The 14,870-nt window shown below is 41.9% G+C and overlaps 1 protein-coding gene across 2 annotated transcripts in view; it reads left to right on the forward strand.

The window, feature by feature from the left end:
- Positions 1–14,870, forward strand: part of AIG1 (androgen induced 1) — a 278,823-nt gene that overhangs the window by 232,543 nt on the left and 31,410 nt on the right. For both annotated transcript variants that reach the window (XR_008686926.2, XM_055433558.2), the window contains exon 4: positions 6,814–6,929. Coding sequence is in view for 1 of the 2 variants with exons in the window: in XM_055433558.2 (XP_055289533.1) it covers positions 6,814–6,929 (116 nt within the window). In the remaining variant the exon portion in view is untranslated. The remainder of the gene's footprint in view (positions 1–6,813; positions 6,930–14,870) is intronic.

Genomic DNA, 14,870 nt, shown 5'->3' on the forward strand with positions numbered 1-14,870 from the left:
CATCAGGTGGCCAAAGGATTGGAGTTTCAGCTTCAGCATCAGTCCTTCCAATGAATATTCAGGACTTATTTCCTTTAGGATGGACTGGCTGGATCTCCTTGCTGTCCAAGGGACTCTCAAGAGTCTTCTCCAACACCACAGTTCAAAAGCATCAATTCTTCTGCACTCAGCTTTCTTTATAGTCCAACTCTCACATCCATACATGACTACTGGAAAAACCATAGCCTTGACTAGATGGACTTTTATTGACAAGGTATTGTCTCTGCTTTTTAATATGCTGTCTAGGTTGGTCATACCTTTTCTTCCAAGGTGCAAGCGTCTTTTAATTTCATGGCTGCAGTCACCATCTGCAGTGATTTTTGGAGCCCAAAATAAGAAAATCTCTCACTGTTTTCATTGTTTCCTTGTCTGTTGCCATGAAGTGATGAGACCAGATGCCATGATCTTAGTTTTCTGAATGTTGAATTTTAAGCCAACTTTTTCACTCTCCTCTTTCACTTTCATCAAGAGGCTCTTTAGTTCTTCTTTGTTTTCTGCCATAAGGGTGGTGTCATCTGCATATCTGAGGTTATTGCTATTTCTCCCAGCAATCTTGATTCCAGCTTGTGCTTCATCCAGCCCAGCATTTCTCATGATATACTCTGCATATAAGTTAAATAAGCAAGATGACAATATACGGCCTTGACGTACTCCTTTCCCGATTTGGAACCAAACTGTTTTTCCATGTCCAATTCTAACTGTTCCTTCTTGACCTGCATTCAGATTTCTCAGGAGGCAGGTAAGGTGGTCTGATATTCCCATCTCTTGAAGAATTTTCCACAGTTTGTTGTGATCCACACAGTCAAAGGCTTTGACATAATCAATAAAGCAGAAGTAGATGTTTTCCTGGAACTCTCTTGCTTTTTTGATGATCCAGTGGATGTTGGCAATTTGATCTCTGGTTCCTCTGCCTTTTCTAAATCCAGCTTGAACATCTGGAATTTCACGGTTTATGTACTGTTGAAGCCTGCCTGGCTTGGAGAATTTTGAGCATTACTTTGCTAGCTTGTGAGATGAGTGCAACTGTGTGATAGTTTGAGCATTCTTTGCAATTGCCTTTCTTAGGGGTTGGGATGAAAACAGACCTTTTCCAGTCCTGTGCCACTGTACAGCAAGGTGAGTCAGTTATGTCAATACATATACATATATCCACTGTTTTTTAGATTCTGTTCCCATGTAGGTCATTACAGATTATTGTGTAGAGTTCCCTGTGCTATATAGTAGGTTCTTATTAGTTATTTGTTTTATACATGTCGCTCAGTTATCTTATACATAGTAGTGTGTATATATCAATCCCAACCTCCCAATTTATCCCTGTTCACCCTTCCCCTTTGGTAACCGTGAGTTTTCTTTTTTCTACATCTGTGACTTTATTTCTGTTTTGTAAATAGGTTCATTTGTACCATTTTTTTAAGATCCAATATTTAAGCGATGGACTATCCTGGTAGCTCAGCTGGTAAAGAATTCACCTGCAATGCAGGACCCCCCAGTTCAATTCCTGGGTCAGGAAGTTCCCCTGAAGGAGGGATAGGTTATCCACTCCAGTATTCTTGGGCTTCCCTGGTGGCTTAGCTGGTAAAGAATCTACCTGCAGTGCAGGTGACCTGGGTTCGATCCCTGGGTTGGAAGATCCCCTGGAGAAGGGAATGGCTACCCAATCCAGTATTCTTGCCTGGAGAATCCCCAGGGACAGAGGAGCCTGGCAGGCTATAAGTCCATGGGGTCAGAAAGAGTCGGACACGACTGAGCGACTAAGCACAGCATAGCACAATATTCCATCGTATATATGGTATATATGTACCACATTTTCTTTATCCATTCCTCCATTAATGGACATTTAAGTTGTTTCTATGTCCTAGTTATTTGAAAAGGTAAATGTATCCCAATGTCCATTGAAATTATTTTTAATCCATGTTAGATGGTATGGAAGCAGCACCTTTCTATTAAAAAAAATATTTTGGGGACTTCCTTGGTAGTCTAGTGGACTGAGACTCCGTGGTCCCCATGCGGTGCGGGGGAGGGGCCTGGGTTTGATCCCTGATCAGGGAACTGGATCCCATATACTGCAGCTAAGACCCAGGGCAGCCAAATAAATAAATAATTTTTTTAAATGTTCACTTTAAATATATATATATTTTGGAAAGCAGGGGAAAGACCGAAGAAATGGAAGGTGAAAGTCTTCAAATTGTATTTAATATTTTATGTATTACACGTTCTGACTATAACCACAGATGCTAGAACTTTAATCTTGAGTAGTCTCCTAATTCATCTGCTCTACTTTTGTACCATCACACAGCATATATTTTAATCCTTCTATTTATTCTGCAGGAAAGTTTATTATAAAACTTCCCTTTAGTTTATAGATTACCAAATGCCATCACAAATAATGAAAGTATTTTCCCCATAGCAAGTCCAGACCCTTCTTGCATAGTATAAACCCATTTTAAAAATCTTGTTAAATACCATTAAGTTCCTCCATCCATACCTAAACTTCCTACTCATCTGTCTCTCCATTTTTTCTGGCAAAAGCACACCTGTTCATAAATCAAATAATTCAGCACTTAGAAGGTACAGGTATAGTTTACAGATAATCTGTTCCAGAGCATAGATGTGTGGCTCAGATGGTATTTGAGATAACTTAAAGGCACAGGGCCCTGGCATTAAATAGTATTGAATCACCTGGTGAAAAGGTAATTCTCTCTCAATTATCTTTCAGTCCTTCTGATTTCATTTAGAAGGGTCTCTATTTCATTCTAGCCTGTCTCTGTACATGCATACTAAGTCACTCGGTTGTGTCCAACTCTATGTGTGTGTCTTTAATGCCCCTCTTATTCTAACACCCCTACTTAACACATATTGAGCAGACTTCCGAATCAAACGTGTCTATTGAATATTTATCAAAATCAATTCGTTTTCATTGTATTCATTTTTGTGGTTATCTTCTACTAATGTATTCCATTTAGGAGAGTTTATAAGCCTTGTACGTTTTCCTTTAAATATATTTATTTAAGAAAAAAAGTGAATTGACTAAAAAAATTATTTAAAAAAGCATGTGGCATGCGACGGGACTGAATTAGGACTTTTGACTTTTGTAGGCACTTTGTGTCCTTCCTCCATGAGATTGTCCTGAATGCCCATATGTCACAGGAAGGAACTCATTTAGTAAAATGTATTTTCTCACGGTGAAAATCTTTTTGTTTGAGACTTAACCAAAAGAATAGTCCTGGTTTGTTGAGAGACAACGTAAGTGACCTTAAATCATGTACTGCCACAAGCTTATTGAGTCAAACATGATTTATCTCTGATATCTTTTAAAGACATAATTCTAATATATGAAACAGCATGGAATTTGGAGACAGAACTGGTCTTGAACACTTGGTAGACTTACTTAGTAGGGCACAACAGTTATTGCCTTTGGACTTCTCTGGTGGTGCAGTGCTTAAGAATTCACCTGCCAATGCAGGGGACACAGGTTTGATCCTGGTTCAGGAAGATTCCATATGCCAGGGGTTGGGGGATTGGGGATGGCCACTAAACCGGTGGCCACAACTACTGAAGCCCACACACTCTAAAGCCCGCCCACATACTCTAAAGCCCGTACTCTGCGACAGGAGAAGCTACTGCAGTTAAGAAGCCCACGCACCATAGCTAGAGAGTAGCTCCTGCTCGCTGCAACTCAATAAAGCCTGCACACTGCACCAAAGACCCAGCACAACCAAAAACAACAAATAAACAAATAATTGTTAAGAAGACAGTTACTTTTTCTGAGTCTTTGTTAATCCCATCTACAGAAAAGAATTAGTAACTCCCATTTAGGATGTTGTTTCAAAGATTAAATGATCTCCACAAATATTTATTGAGGCCCTCCTATGTGCTAGTCTCTTTTTTAAGTGCTGCAAATACCAAAGTGAACAAAATGTAAGCTTACCACTCCTGTGCAGCTTTGGTCTTAAATGGAGCTGAGTATCTCTTTCCTGGTTCTTAAGTCATTGAAACAGTGTTGCCTGGGAGTGGATTAGAACTGAATTTCTTGTACCCCTAGTTCTGAAGTAATTGCCCCTCTTGTTGCTACAGATTTTGAGTCACAATTAGCTGCCTAAGGTAACTTAGAGATTCAACAAGGCCTTTTGTAGATTTTTTTATCTTTTCTTTAGTCATAAGACTTTAGCTCCATGCAGAGAAACATTTATATTTGCTATAAATATTTTGCACTATTTTTACTTTTGTTAATATGTAATGTTTATCAGTAAGCATAATTTGCATTACAAAATTTTAGAAAAGAGGATATACATTCTTTAGTGCCTGAAAATTCTACATAATAAGCTATTACTACTCTCATATAGAATTTGCCCCTGGTCAAAACTGGCATGGGCACAGCTAGCCACAGAAAGATCTTTTGTCCTCGCTGATGGAACAAATAGCTCCTTTTTAGTGGCAATGATGTCAGAAATGAAGTGACCTGGAGAGATTTTCGTTTTTCAAAGAGATTTTTTTTTTGGCCTGGCATCACCAAAGGACATCCTAACCTTTCCAGGTTTGACATGTGATGATCAGCAAATAGGCTTGGTAAATTAATGTTAACTGGGTAAAAATATTCAGATTAGTTGTTGGAACTTATACAAATTTATAGAAAAATGAGTGAATTTTTACTCAGTGTGGTGCAATGGAGTAAGAAGTAGAGCTTAGATATATCTTAATATTAAAAAATCAAAAATAATGTCATTTTATAACCAACACAGGCTATTAGAGTCACCATCTTCAGTGTAAACGTTTGATTTGCAGGGATTTCTCTTCTATGTGGGATCTGAGAAGTCTCAGCCTTATTGCTAACTATATATTTTACTTTTTACATGAAATCACTATTGTAGAACTATTTTTGGCATCTCAAATTGTTGGTGAAATTCCAGGCCAACATTATCTGAGATGACTAAATTATAGTGGGAAAAAAAAAAAAAACAATGAAATAGGTCTTTAAAATATGTACCATCTCTGTATTAACACATGTGTACATTTTGTGTGGTTCCCTTTAGAGCTAATTATACTAATTATTTAAAACAATAACAGAGAAGCAAAGGATAAGGAAATATAAAGCTACCCAAGTATGGAGTCACCCACCCTACATTAGAGGCATACCACAGTCTAATTGCCATGTATTGGCAGTCAGAATAATTATGTAGAAGAGAAAGTTTAAAGCAAAGAATTGCCAGTGTCTTATCATTTCTCACAATATCCTATTTTTCCTATGAATGTAAACAGTAAGTTGCTCCAAAGATGTTCCCTTCGCTATCCCTACCATGTCTTTTTCTGCCCAGGTCTACCTGTCACCTGGTTCCATTTTGTGATGGTACTTATTAGAGTTTGAAAATCATAACATACAGTTTCCTGCCTTTTCCTCGAACATGCAAACTATACAGCAAGAGCAGAACAAAGACTCTCTCATGACCATTAAGGAGTATCCTTAATAGAATTCAGAGTTGCTGGTGGTTCAGTTCTCAGTTCCACCATCTTTCTTACTCTTGGAAAACTCTCCAGTGATGGAAGGTAAATTTATATCCTGAGTCAGTTTTACCTAAGAGGCTCTTTTTCCCTTGTATCTTTCCCCCAAATTTCAATGTTAGGAGTACTTGACCTTCCTTTCTTCTTACCATGTGGAGGGGATAAGCTTTATCCCTATCCCGGCCCACTGAACTGAGAATCTAGAGCGGCCGCTGGGTTCGAAAAACAATTGAAAATATTCCATGCAACTTCTTTGGAGTGTCTCGTCCAACATCGTATCTAAATCCAGGCACTGCTAGTACAAACCAGAACATCCTTTCTGCAAGCTAATTTGGCATTCTTTTCTAACCTGCTGCTGGTTCACACATAATTTGGCATTATGTATCAACAGCCTTAAACTTATAACCTTTGACTATAAGAAAATAATTTAAATCACTATGTTGTATACCTGACACCAATATAATATATTGTAAATCATCAATACATCTGTTAAAAAATAATTTAACATGGATTTCTACAGAAGATATTCACTTAAAATGAATATCTTTAAAATTATTTAAGTTAAAATTATTCAAGTAAAAATTGAAAAATCTTATACTACTTAATGACCAAGAATAAAAATCAGTTAAATAAGTGTTGGTACAGGGAATTCCCTGGCGATCCAATGGTTAGGACTCAGTGCTTTCACTCCTGGGGCCTGGGTTCCATCCCTTATCAGAAAACTAAGATCCTGCAAGCAATGTTGTGAGGTCAAAAATAAATAGATGGATAGATAGATAAATGTTGATACATCCATAAAATGGAGTTTTCAGCAGCTCTGGTCAGGGTTTACATTCTAAAAGAATTTCTAAAATTGCATATCAAAAATTCTCATGCTGTAATTCCAAATAAAATGGCATGCACTGTATGATCTTAACTGTGTATAAATAATATGAACAAAAAGTTGATGGGGGGAGGACGTATAGCAAAATATTTACAGTGGTTGTTTTTATTCCTTTATTATATTCTAATTTGTTCCCTTTACATCTTTCTATAATTTCCTGTAATGAGAATAAAGAAAATACAGTTTTAAAAACTAAGATACAGAAGAAAAACCAGGAGAGCAATTGATGGACTGCATGTTTTCATGGCCATTCGACCACTTAGACAAGCCATATACTGATCTCTGCTGAGGCAGTTTTGCTAGGAAATGACATTCTCCTTTCTCCTAGTGATGGCAAAGCAGCTGTTGAGGGTGATGAGAAGAACCTGTGTTACCTGGTTTCTCTTCTTTTTCAGCACACAACGGTTTTGCCCTTTATATTAATCGAGATGAGGACATCACACCATGCGTATCCCAGCAGGAGCAGCGGACTGGCCGCCATATGTACCTTCTCTGTTGGCTATATATTATGGTAAGGATGGTGCCTGCTGGGCTTTCGTATTGTATTAGATTTTGTGCTGCTAAATTTGGGCACATATTTCATTATGGATATAATCACTAACAGATTCACACTGTGGGCCTCATTTGGTCCAAGACCTGGGCTTTGTCTCATTTCCCCAGATGCTTATATTTTTAGAAAGTATATGCCAAACCTCACACAACAGGAATTTGTTGAACAATCCCATGTAAGCAGTGCTTCTTCCAAGGCTGCATTTTTCAACTCTTTTTCAAACTAAATGTTTTTCTTGGACATCAGTTTAATTGCTTTTTTTGCCTGGGTTTTTTTGTTGTTGTTATTGTTGTTGTTGCTTTTGTTGGGAGTGAGGGAGTTGCAGCAAACGCAAATGAGGACAGAAGGAATGACCTCTTCCGGGAGTGACTTCTACCCTCTAAGTGAAACAAGTGAAAATGTACATTTTCCTGAGTCAGTTTAAAGCCTGACTGTCACCTAGAGCATGCATTTAATGGCTTTGTTTTGAAAAACTGGGGTAAATAAATGACAGGAAATATCCACTTGGTCTATTGAGCATGAATAAATCCCAAGTGGGAGGTGGCCACTTTTTGCCTGATGAGTTTATTTCACTTTAATTTCAGTTCTAACCATGTGTTAACAGTTCAAAATTATTTAAGATAGAGAATTTCTTATTTCTCTGTATAATTCCAAGTCCTCTTTAATATATTTGCCTATGCCGAAGAGGTCTCTGCTCCTAGCACTTCTGTCTCTTGGGACTCTCGTATCCTGAGTTCTGGGTCACCATCCCCCCCTGTAAACTTTAGAGACTGAATCATGTTCTTCCAAACACCCCAGAACTGTACTTAATCCCACCAGAATCCTGGAGCACTTTGGGAGGTCCAGTCCTCATGGAGCATTTTGCTCCAGCCAGTCCAGAAATATTAAATAAAGGTCAGTAAAGTACTTCACATACTTTGCCTGAATAAGGCTCCAAATCTGAACCAAAAGGGGCTTTGCTACTGGGAAGCCTTGCGCACCCTATGGCTGGATCTAAGGGGACATCCAGACAGTAGACCCTAGAACAAACATGTGGTCATGCTCCATCTGCCACTTCATTGGCCAGTCACTGTTCAGAAGGCCTGGGGAGCGTTTGTTTTCCTAGTCACTTTTTAGGTTGCTTTTGTTTCCAACCAAAACATTAAGTATTGGCTTTCTCTGAAAGAAAAAGTTCAATTGATCCGGACTCACAGGTTAAAGTGTGACTCTGAAATAATGCCTTAAAAATGAAGGTATGTGCTTTATACATAGGAACTTGATGTTCAGATGATTTTTTTTAATTGGAGTATAATTACTTTACAGTGTTGTACTAGTTTCTGCTGTATAATGAAATGAGTCAGCTGTACGTATACATACATCCCCTCCCGCTTTGACCTCCCTCCCACCCACCCATCCAGGTCATCTTATCTTTCAGAAGAGTCAGGTAGGAAAGCCAAGAGTTGTTCCAGAGATGTTACAGTGTTTACAGTTCATCTGGAACTGCCTGTAGCTTTAGTTTAAAAATCATATACCCTTCCCCTCCCCCACCAATAGTCTCATTACTTTGCGCTCATATTTACTTACCTATGGTAAGAGAAGATTTCTACTCTGGGAATGCTGGGTGTATTTCTGTGAATTCATTTAGATGCCATTAAATTATGTGAATCTTGTAGCACCCCAGAGGTTTTAGGAACTACATACTTTCTGATGGCTTTTCTTCCACCGTGGGTACAATCAGTTCACGTTCCAAAGAGACACGTGGGAAATACCACACAGTCTTTATTATAGACCCCCAAGATCTCTCATTAAAATGAAGCATTACTCACGCTCTGCATGCCAAGGGAGACTTGCCAGCTATGCGTCTTTCCTGAGCAAACCAGTGCTTGTTTGGACACGTATCTGCATTAACCAGCAAACTCTTCCAGATATGTTCTGAGAACGCTCTCAGAGTCAACTTTTTCCTTTGGTGTTCTGCCTTAGGCATTCATAGCTGTGCCAAGAGCTAAACAATGCCCCTCACATCATATCACATTATATAAATCCAAGAATTTTAATTGTTATCGCAGAAGGTACTGGCTTTTTGCTCCTTTCCAGACTATCTCAGATACGACATACCCAGTGACACAGCAGCAAAAGGTTCAGGATATGAAATCTTTTGACAGCATACCAGGGTTATAACTGGACATTCCAGAGCCTTATGCCAAAATGTAAGAAAGCATTCTTCTTGTCACACGCTAATTATAAAGCATATCTCCCTGAAAGTCCTCTGTGTGGCTGAGCTGAAGCTATACCTCCGAGGCTCCTGGCCAGCCTCCCTGTCTGCTCGGCTCTGATTCTGTCTTGCTGCTCATTCTCACAAGTCTCCCTCCCCATCTGCATCTGCAGTCTTTCTAGATTTGGATCTGGCAAGTTGAGAAAGTGAGAGGGTATTGGAGCTTTCCCTCATCGACTGGAGTCCACTGAGTACCCAGGCTCAGTGACTCCATTTCCCAGCCTCCATCTCAGTCTAACCCAAGCTTAGCATCTGAAGTCATCCCCGACCCTTCTCATGCCCATCTCCACCTGTCTTTCCACTTACCCAGGAGACATTAGAGACATCCCCTGACCATTGATGGTGGGCTCTTAACTCCCTCTCTCCACCCCTTACCTCCACCATCACTCCTCCATGCGTTTCTCTGAACCTCACTGAGATTTCCCCGTAATAAATAAATCATCCTTTTCCCCTTATGCGGGACACAGCACCGAAAGTCCCTTTGGTTTCTAATGTAGCTGTAATTATCAGGAAATGTAATGAATGCCATTATTTTGACTGCTGTGCCAAGCAATTTAAAGTATTATCATATTTAGTTCCCCAAATAACCCTTTGAGATAAGCACTATCTGGCTCATTTTACAGATTAGGAAACCAAGCTTGAGAGAGATGATATGGCTTACCCAAGGAAAAGAGACTGTTTTTTGTTGTTGCCAGACCTACTGTTGACCCTTGAACAATGTGGATTAGGGGTGCCAACCTTCTGTGCAATGGTAAATCTGAGGATAATTGTACAGTCAGCTCCATATACATGGTTCTCCTGTACCTGCAATTCCTTTGTACCTGAGATTCCACATCTGTAGATTCAACCAATTTCAGAGTGTATACCAAGGTACCATTTTGAGTATTGAAAAGAAAATCTGGGTGCTTATTTGATTGTCCAGTGGCTAAGAATCTGCCTTCCAGTGTAGGAGGTGCATGTTCCCAACTGGGGAACTAAGATCCCACGTGACATGAGGCAACAAAGCCTGCACGCTGCAACTGGGGAAGCCAAAGAACCGCTACAAAGACCCAGCACAGCCAGGAAAAAAAAAAAAAATCTGTGTCTAAATAAACAAATGAACCATCGAAGTTCAAACCCATGTTGAGGGGTCAGCTGTAAGTGCAAGCACTGGGGTGTAGCTGCAGAGTCTATACGTGAACCTACTCTCCCCTCTCTCTGAAGAGTAACTCCATGGGTGAACGAACTATGGGTGGGTTTTTAGTTTTCCTTTAGTTCTGCATCAGTACATCAGAAGCAGCCACGTCTAGTCATCAAGGCCGCTGGGTACGAAGTGCCTGCCACATGACTGGCACTCAGTCTGCTACCCATTGTTGTTGTTCTGTGTATATACCAAGGATACTCAGTCCTTAGGGAGCCTGAACTCAGCCCCTTTCTGCATGTTTTTTCCCTCATTAACCTGTCATGCTACTCTGAAAGGTGGAGGTCCGGATCCTTGCAGTCAGACAGTCCTTGTTCAGAACCCCTCTTCTTAGGAGCTTTGAGCAAATTACTTATCCTCTCTTAGCCTCATTTGTATCACGTTTAAAATAGGAGATATTGCCTGCATGTTCTCTCCCGTTAGAAATAAATGAGCACACTGGTCATTCAAGAAATGATAGTATCTTTCCTTCCTCCCAGTTGACTAAAGTCCTGAGTGTCTGACCCTCAATGGAAAGTTTTCATTTCTCTCTCTTCCTCTTTTCCCCACCATCCTTATTTTCATTTTATTCTCTGCTCTTGTTAAGAATTTTGGGCCCACCTCGTGTGTTTTATGTCTCCTTCTATTAAGAAAGCCAAAGAGTGTTCTGAAAATTTCTTACGTTTCATATACTAAGGTGTTTCCCAAGCTCTGCTTTTCTCCTGAGAATTGAAAACGTCATTGCTCTCCCGTTATGCTCACCTGTTTGTTTTTTACGAACACCTTGTATAGCAGTAGTTACTGTTTTCTTATCCTCTAAGGAGAAGTCTATGTAGATCGTTGAGGACTTGCTGTGTGAGAGTGTGGCTTGCACAGGGCTCCTCCAGTGTCCATTTGGGTCCTGGTAGGATCAGAGTTTTAGATCAGCATCTGGACAGAACAAGCTTCTGTGGATTCTCCATCTCAGTTCCCAGTGTTTCGTGTTTGTTATTCTGAGTTTCATCTTTTCTTACCCCCAACAGCTGGTTCTCAGACATCCTGGGTACACATGAAGAGCTAGAATTCTCCATATGTATTAAGCAGGTGTTTCACCAAGACCATTTTATATGTGGTCATGACCCTTCCCACACTCCTCAACATCCCTACCCTCCATCCAAACCAACACAACTTCCTTTCCCTGCCATCCTCCAAAATCCCCATTTGGATGCTGCTTAGACTCTTGAGAGTCCCTTGTACTGCAGGGAGATCCAACCAGTCCATTCTAAAGGAGATCAATCCTGGGTGTTCATTTGAAGGACTGATGCTAAAGCTGAAACTGCAATACTTTGGCCACCTCATGTGACGGGTTGACTCACTGGAAAAGACTCTGATGCTAGGAAAGGTTGGGGGCGGGAGGAGAAGGGGACGACAGAGAATGAGATGGCTGGATGGCATCACCGACTCTGTGGACATGAGTTTGCGTGAACTCCGGGAGTTGGTGATGGACAGGGAGGCCTGGCGTGCTGTGATTCATGGGGTCGCAGAGAGTCGGACAAAACTGAGCGACTGAACTGAACTGAACTATGCCTTTGATGCTGTTGGCAAGTTTCCTTTCCATTTCTCTAGCCTGCTCTGCCCATCCCCCTCCACCCTCCTGTCACCCGGCCCTTTCCTCTCTAGGCAGATGGCCTGGTCTTTAATTTCACACAGAATGTAACAAACTTGGAACAGGAACTCTTGAGTTCCTCCTGCAAACATCCTTTCTGTACCCTCCCTTTCCTGTGTCTCCTGTGCCAGTGAGGGAAGCGTTTCCACGGCTTCCGACTGGTAGTGCCTCCCTCTGTCCTCTGGCTCCATCCCCTCCCAGCTCTCTACCCTTCCGCCATCACTTCATTCCCCTATAACTGCAGCCTCACTACCAGAGCCTTCCCATCAATAATTGAACAGACTCCTGTCCTTGTCTCCACCCTAAAAAAAAAATTACTATTCTTGGCCCACCCGCTTTTATACCTGGCTCTAAGGGTCGGACACGACTGAGCGACTTTACTTTCACTTTTCACTTTCACACATTGGAGAAGGAAATGGCAACCCACTCCAGTGTTCTTGCCTGGAGAATCCCAGGGATGGGGGAGCCTGGTGGGCTTCCGTCTATGGGGTCACACAGAGTCGGACACGACTGAAGTGACTTAGCAGCAGCAGCAGCAGCAACTGCACTATCATTGGAAGGACTGATGCTGAAGCTGAAACACCGATACTTTGGCCACCTGATGCGAAGAGCTGACTCATTGGAAAAGACCCTGATGCTAGGAAAGATTGAAGGCAGGAGGAGAAGGGGATGACAGAGGATGAGATGGTTGGATGGCATCACCGACTCAATGGACTTGAGTTTAGGTAAACTCCGGGAGTTGGTGATGGACTGGGAAGCCTGACGTGCTGCAGTCCATGGGGTCACAAAGAGTCAGACACGACTGAGCGACTGAACTGAACTGAACTGAGCCATCTCCCTACTCATAGCCCAGTTTCTCCACAGAGTTGTCTGTTGTTGTACAGTCGCCAAGTTGTGTCCAATTCTTGGCGACCCCACGGACTGCAGCACGCCAGGCCCCCGCCCCGTCCCTCACCGTCTCCTGGAGTTTGCCCCAGTTCGTGTGCATTGAGTCAGTCATGCTATCCAACCGAAGAGTTGTCTACAGTGTGTCTACTCCCATTTCCACACTTAGGAGACAGGCCAGGGAAGCTGTCAGGAGAATGGATTTTTTGAGGCAGGCTGCCTGAGCCTGGATTCCACTTCTCTCATATGACCCTGGGCAAATCACATGACCTCCCTTCATGTCCTCATCTGTAGAATGGTATAAGAGGAGTACCTGCCTCATAAGGTTGCTGTGCTAACTAAAGGAAGATTAATCTTTACTACATGTGAAGCCTATGGGTCAGTGGGATTCTAAGCCACTCCAGTGTGGCTTCAGCTTCATTACTTTGGTTAAACCTTTGCTAATGTCACCAGGAACTTCTATTTTGATAAATCCACTGGATGTTTATAGACCTCTTCTCAACTGACATGTCAGCAGTTCTGATGCTAAACTATCCCCCCACTTCCTGAGTCACTCTCCTCCTGACTTAGATGATGTAACAACCACCATGATTTCCTCCCTGCCCTCTCAGCATCACTGACTGGCTCTTTCCACTCTACCCAGTGCTGGAGTCCTTTGAAACTCAGGTCTTCTTCTCTTTTTATTTAATCTTTTTTTCATGGCAAGAATACCTAACTTGAGATCTACTCTTGTAATGGAGGTCCTCCTTTTAAAAAATGTTTATTTATTTATTTGGCTGCCTCAGGTCTTAGCTGTGGGACACAGGATCTTTCCTTGAGGCACAGGGACTCTCTAGGTGCTGTGTGCAGGCTCCAGGGTGCCCTGGCTCTGTAACTGCAGCACGCAAGCTCACTTACTCTGAGGCATACAGGATCTAGCTCTCCAACCAGGAATTGAACCTGTGTCCCCTGCGTTGCAAGGCAAACTCTTAACCACTGGACCACTAGGCTTACTTGCCCTGAGGCATATGGGATCTTAGCTCTCCAACCAGGAATTGAACCTGTGTCCCCTGCATTGCAAGGCGAATTCTTACCCACTAGACCACTAGAGAAGTCCTGGTCTCCCTCTCTTTTTTTAAACCACCTCTTATCAATACGTAAGCCCATCATAAGTGTACGTAGTTAGTTAGTGTTAGTCACTTAGTCGTGTCCAGCTCTTTGCGACCCCGTGGACCATAGCTTGCCAGGACCTCTGTCCTTGGGATTCTCCAGGCAAGAGTAATGGACTGGGTTGCCATTCCTTTCTCAGGGGATCTTCCTGACCCAGGATGGAACCCAGGTCTCCTGCATTGCAGGCAGATTCTTTACGGTCTGAGCCACCAGGGAAGCCTGACAAGACTGAAACAACTTATCTCGCACACCATTTTTGCAGCCACTGTCTCAGATCTCCAGCTCAGAGCTCTCTCTTCATGTTTGCTCACAAGCCTCTCCCCTTTAGCAGCTGCAAACCTAACTCATGTGCTTTCCCAATCACACCCCCAAGTCTCTATCCCCTGAGCGTTGCCACCCACTCAGTCTTTCATGCCCCAAAACTATGAAACCTCCTCAGCCCATCTCTCTTGGACCCACTACAAAGAATCATCCACCAGTTTTTGGCTTCTGTGCCTCCAAAGTGCTTTTAGAATCCTTACACTTTGATCCCTCTCTATTGCCAACATCATGGTCCAAGCTGCAGTTATCTCTCTCCTGAGCTACTGCAAAGAGCTGGAAGTTGGAGCTTTACCTCTAACTTGTCTGTATATAGGATCCCTCAGTTCTTTTGTAAAAGCACATATGATCATGCCACTCAATTGCTCAGAGAATGTGGATGACTTCCCATTGTGTTTAGGGATAAATTCCAAAATTCCTTTACATGGCCTAGGGGACCTACATTGTTTGATTCAACCGACCTCTGTATCTTCATCCTCCTTCTCTTTCACCTTT

Source organism: Moschus berezovskii, chromosome 10 (assembly GCF_049115385.1).
Source record: "Moschus berezovskii isolate FMDL1 chromosome 10, NW_MosBer_1.0, whole genome shotgun sequence".
NCBI classification, from domain to species: Eukaryota; Metazoa; Chordata; class Mammalia; order Artiodactyla; family Moschidae; genus Moschus; species Moschus berezovskii.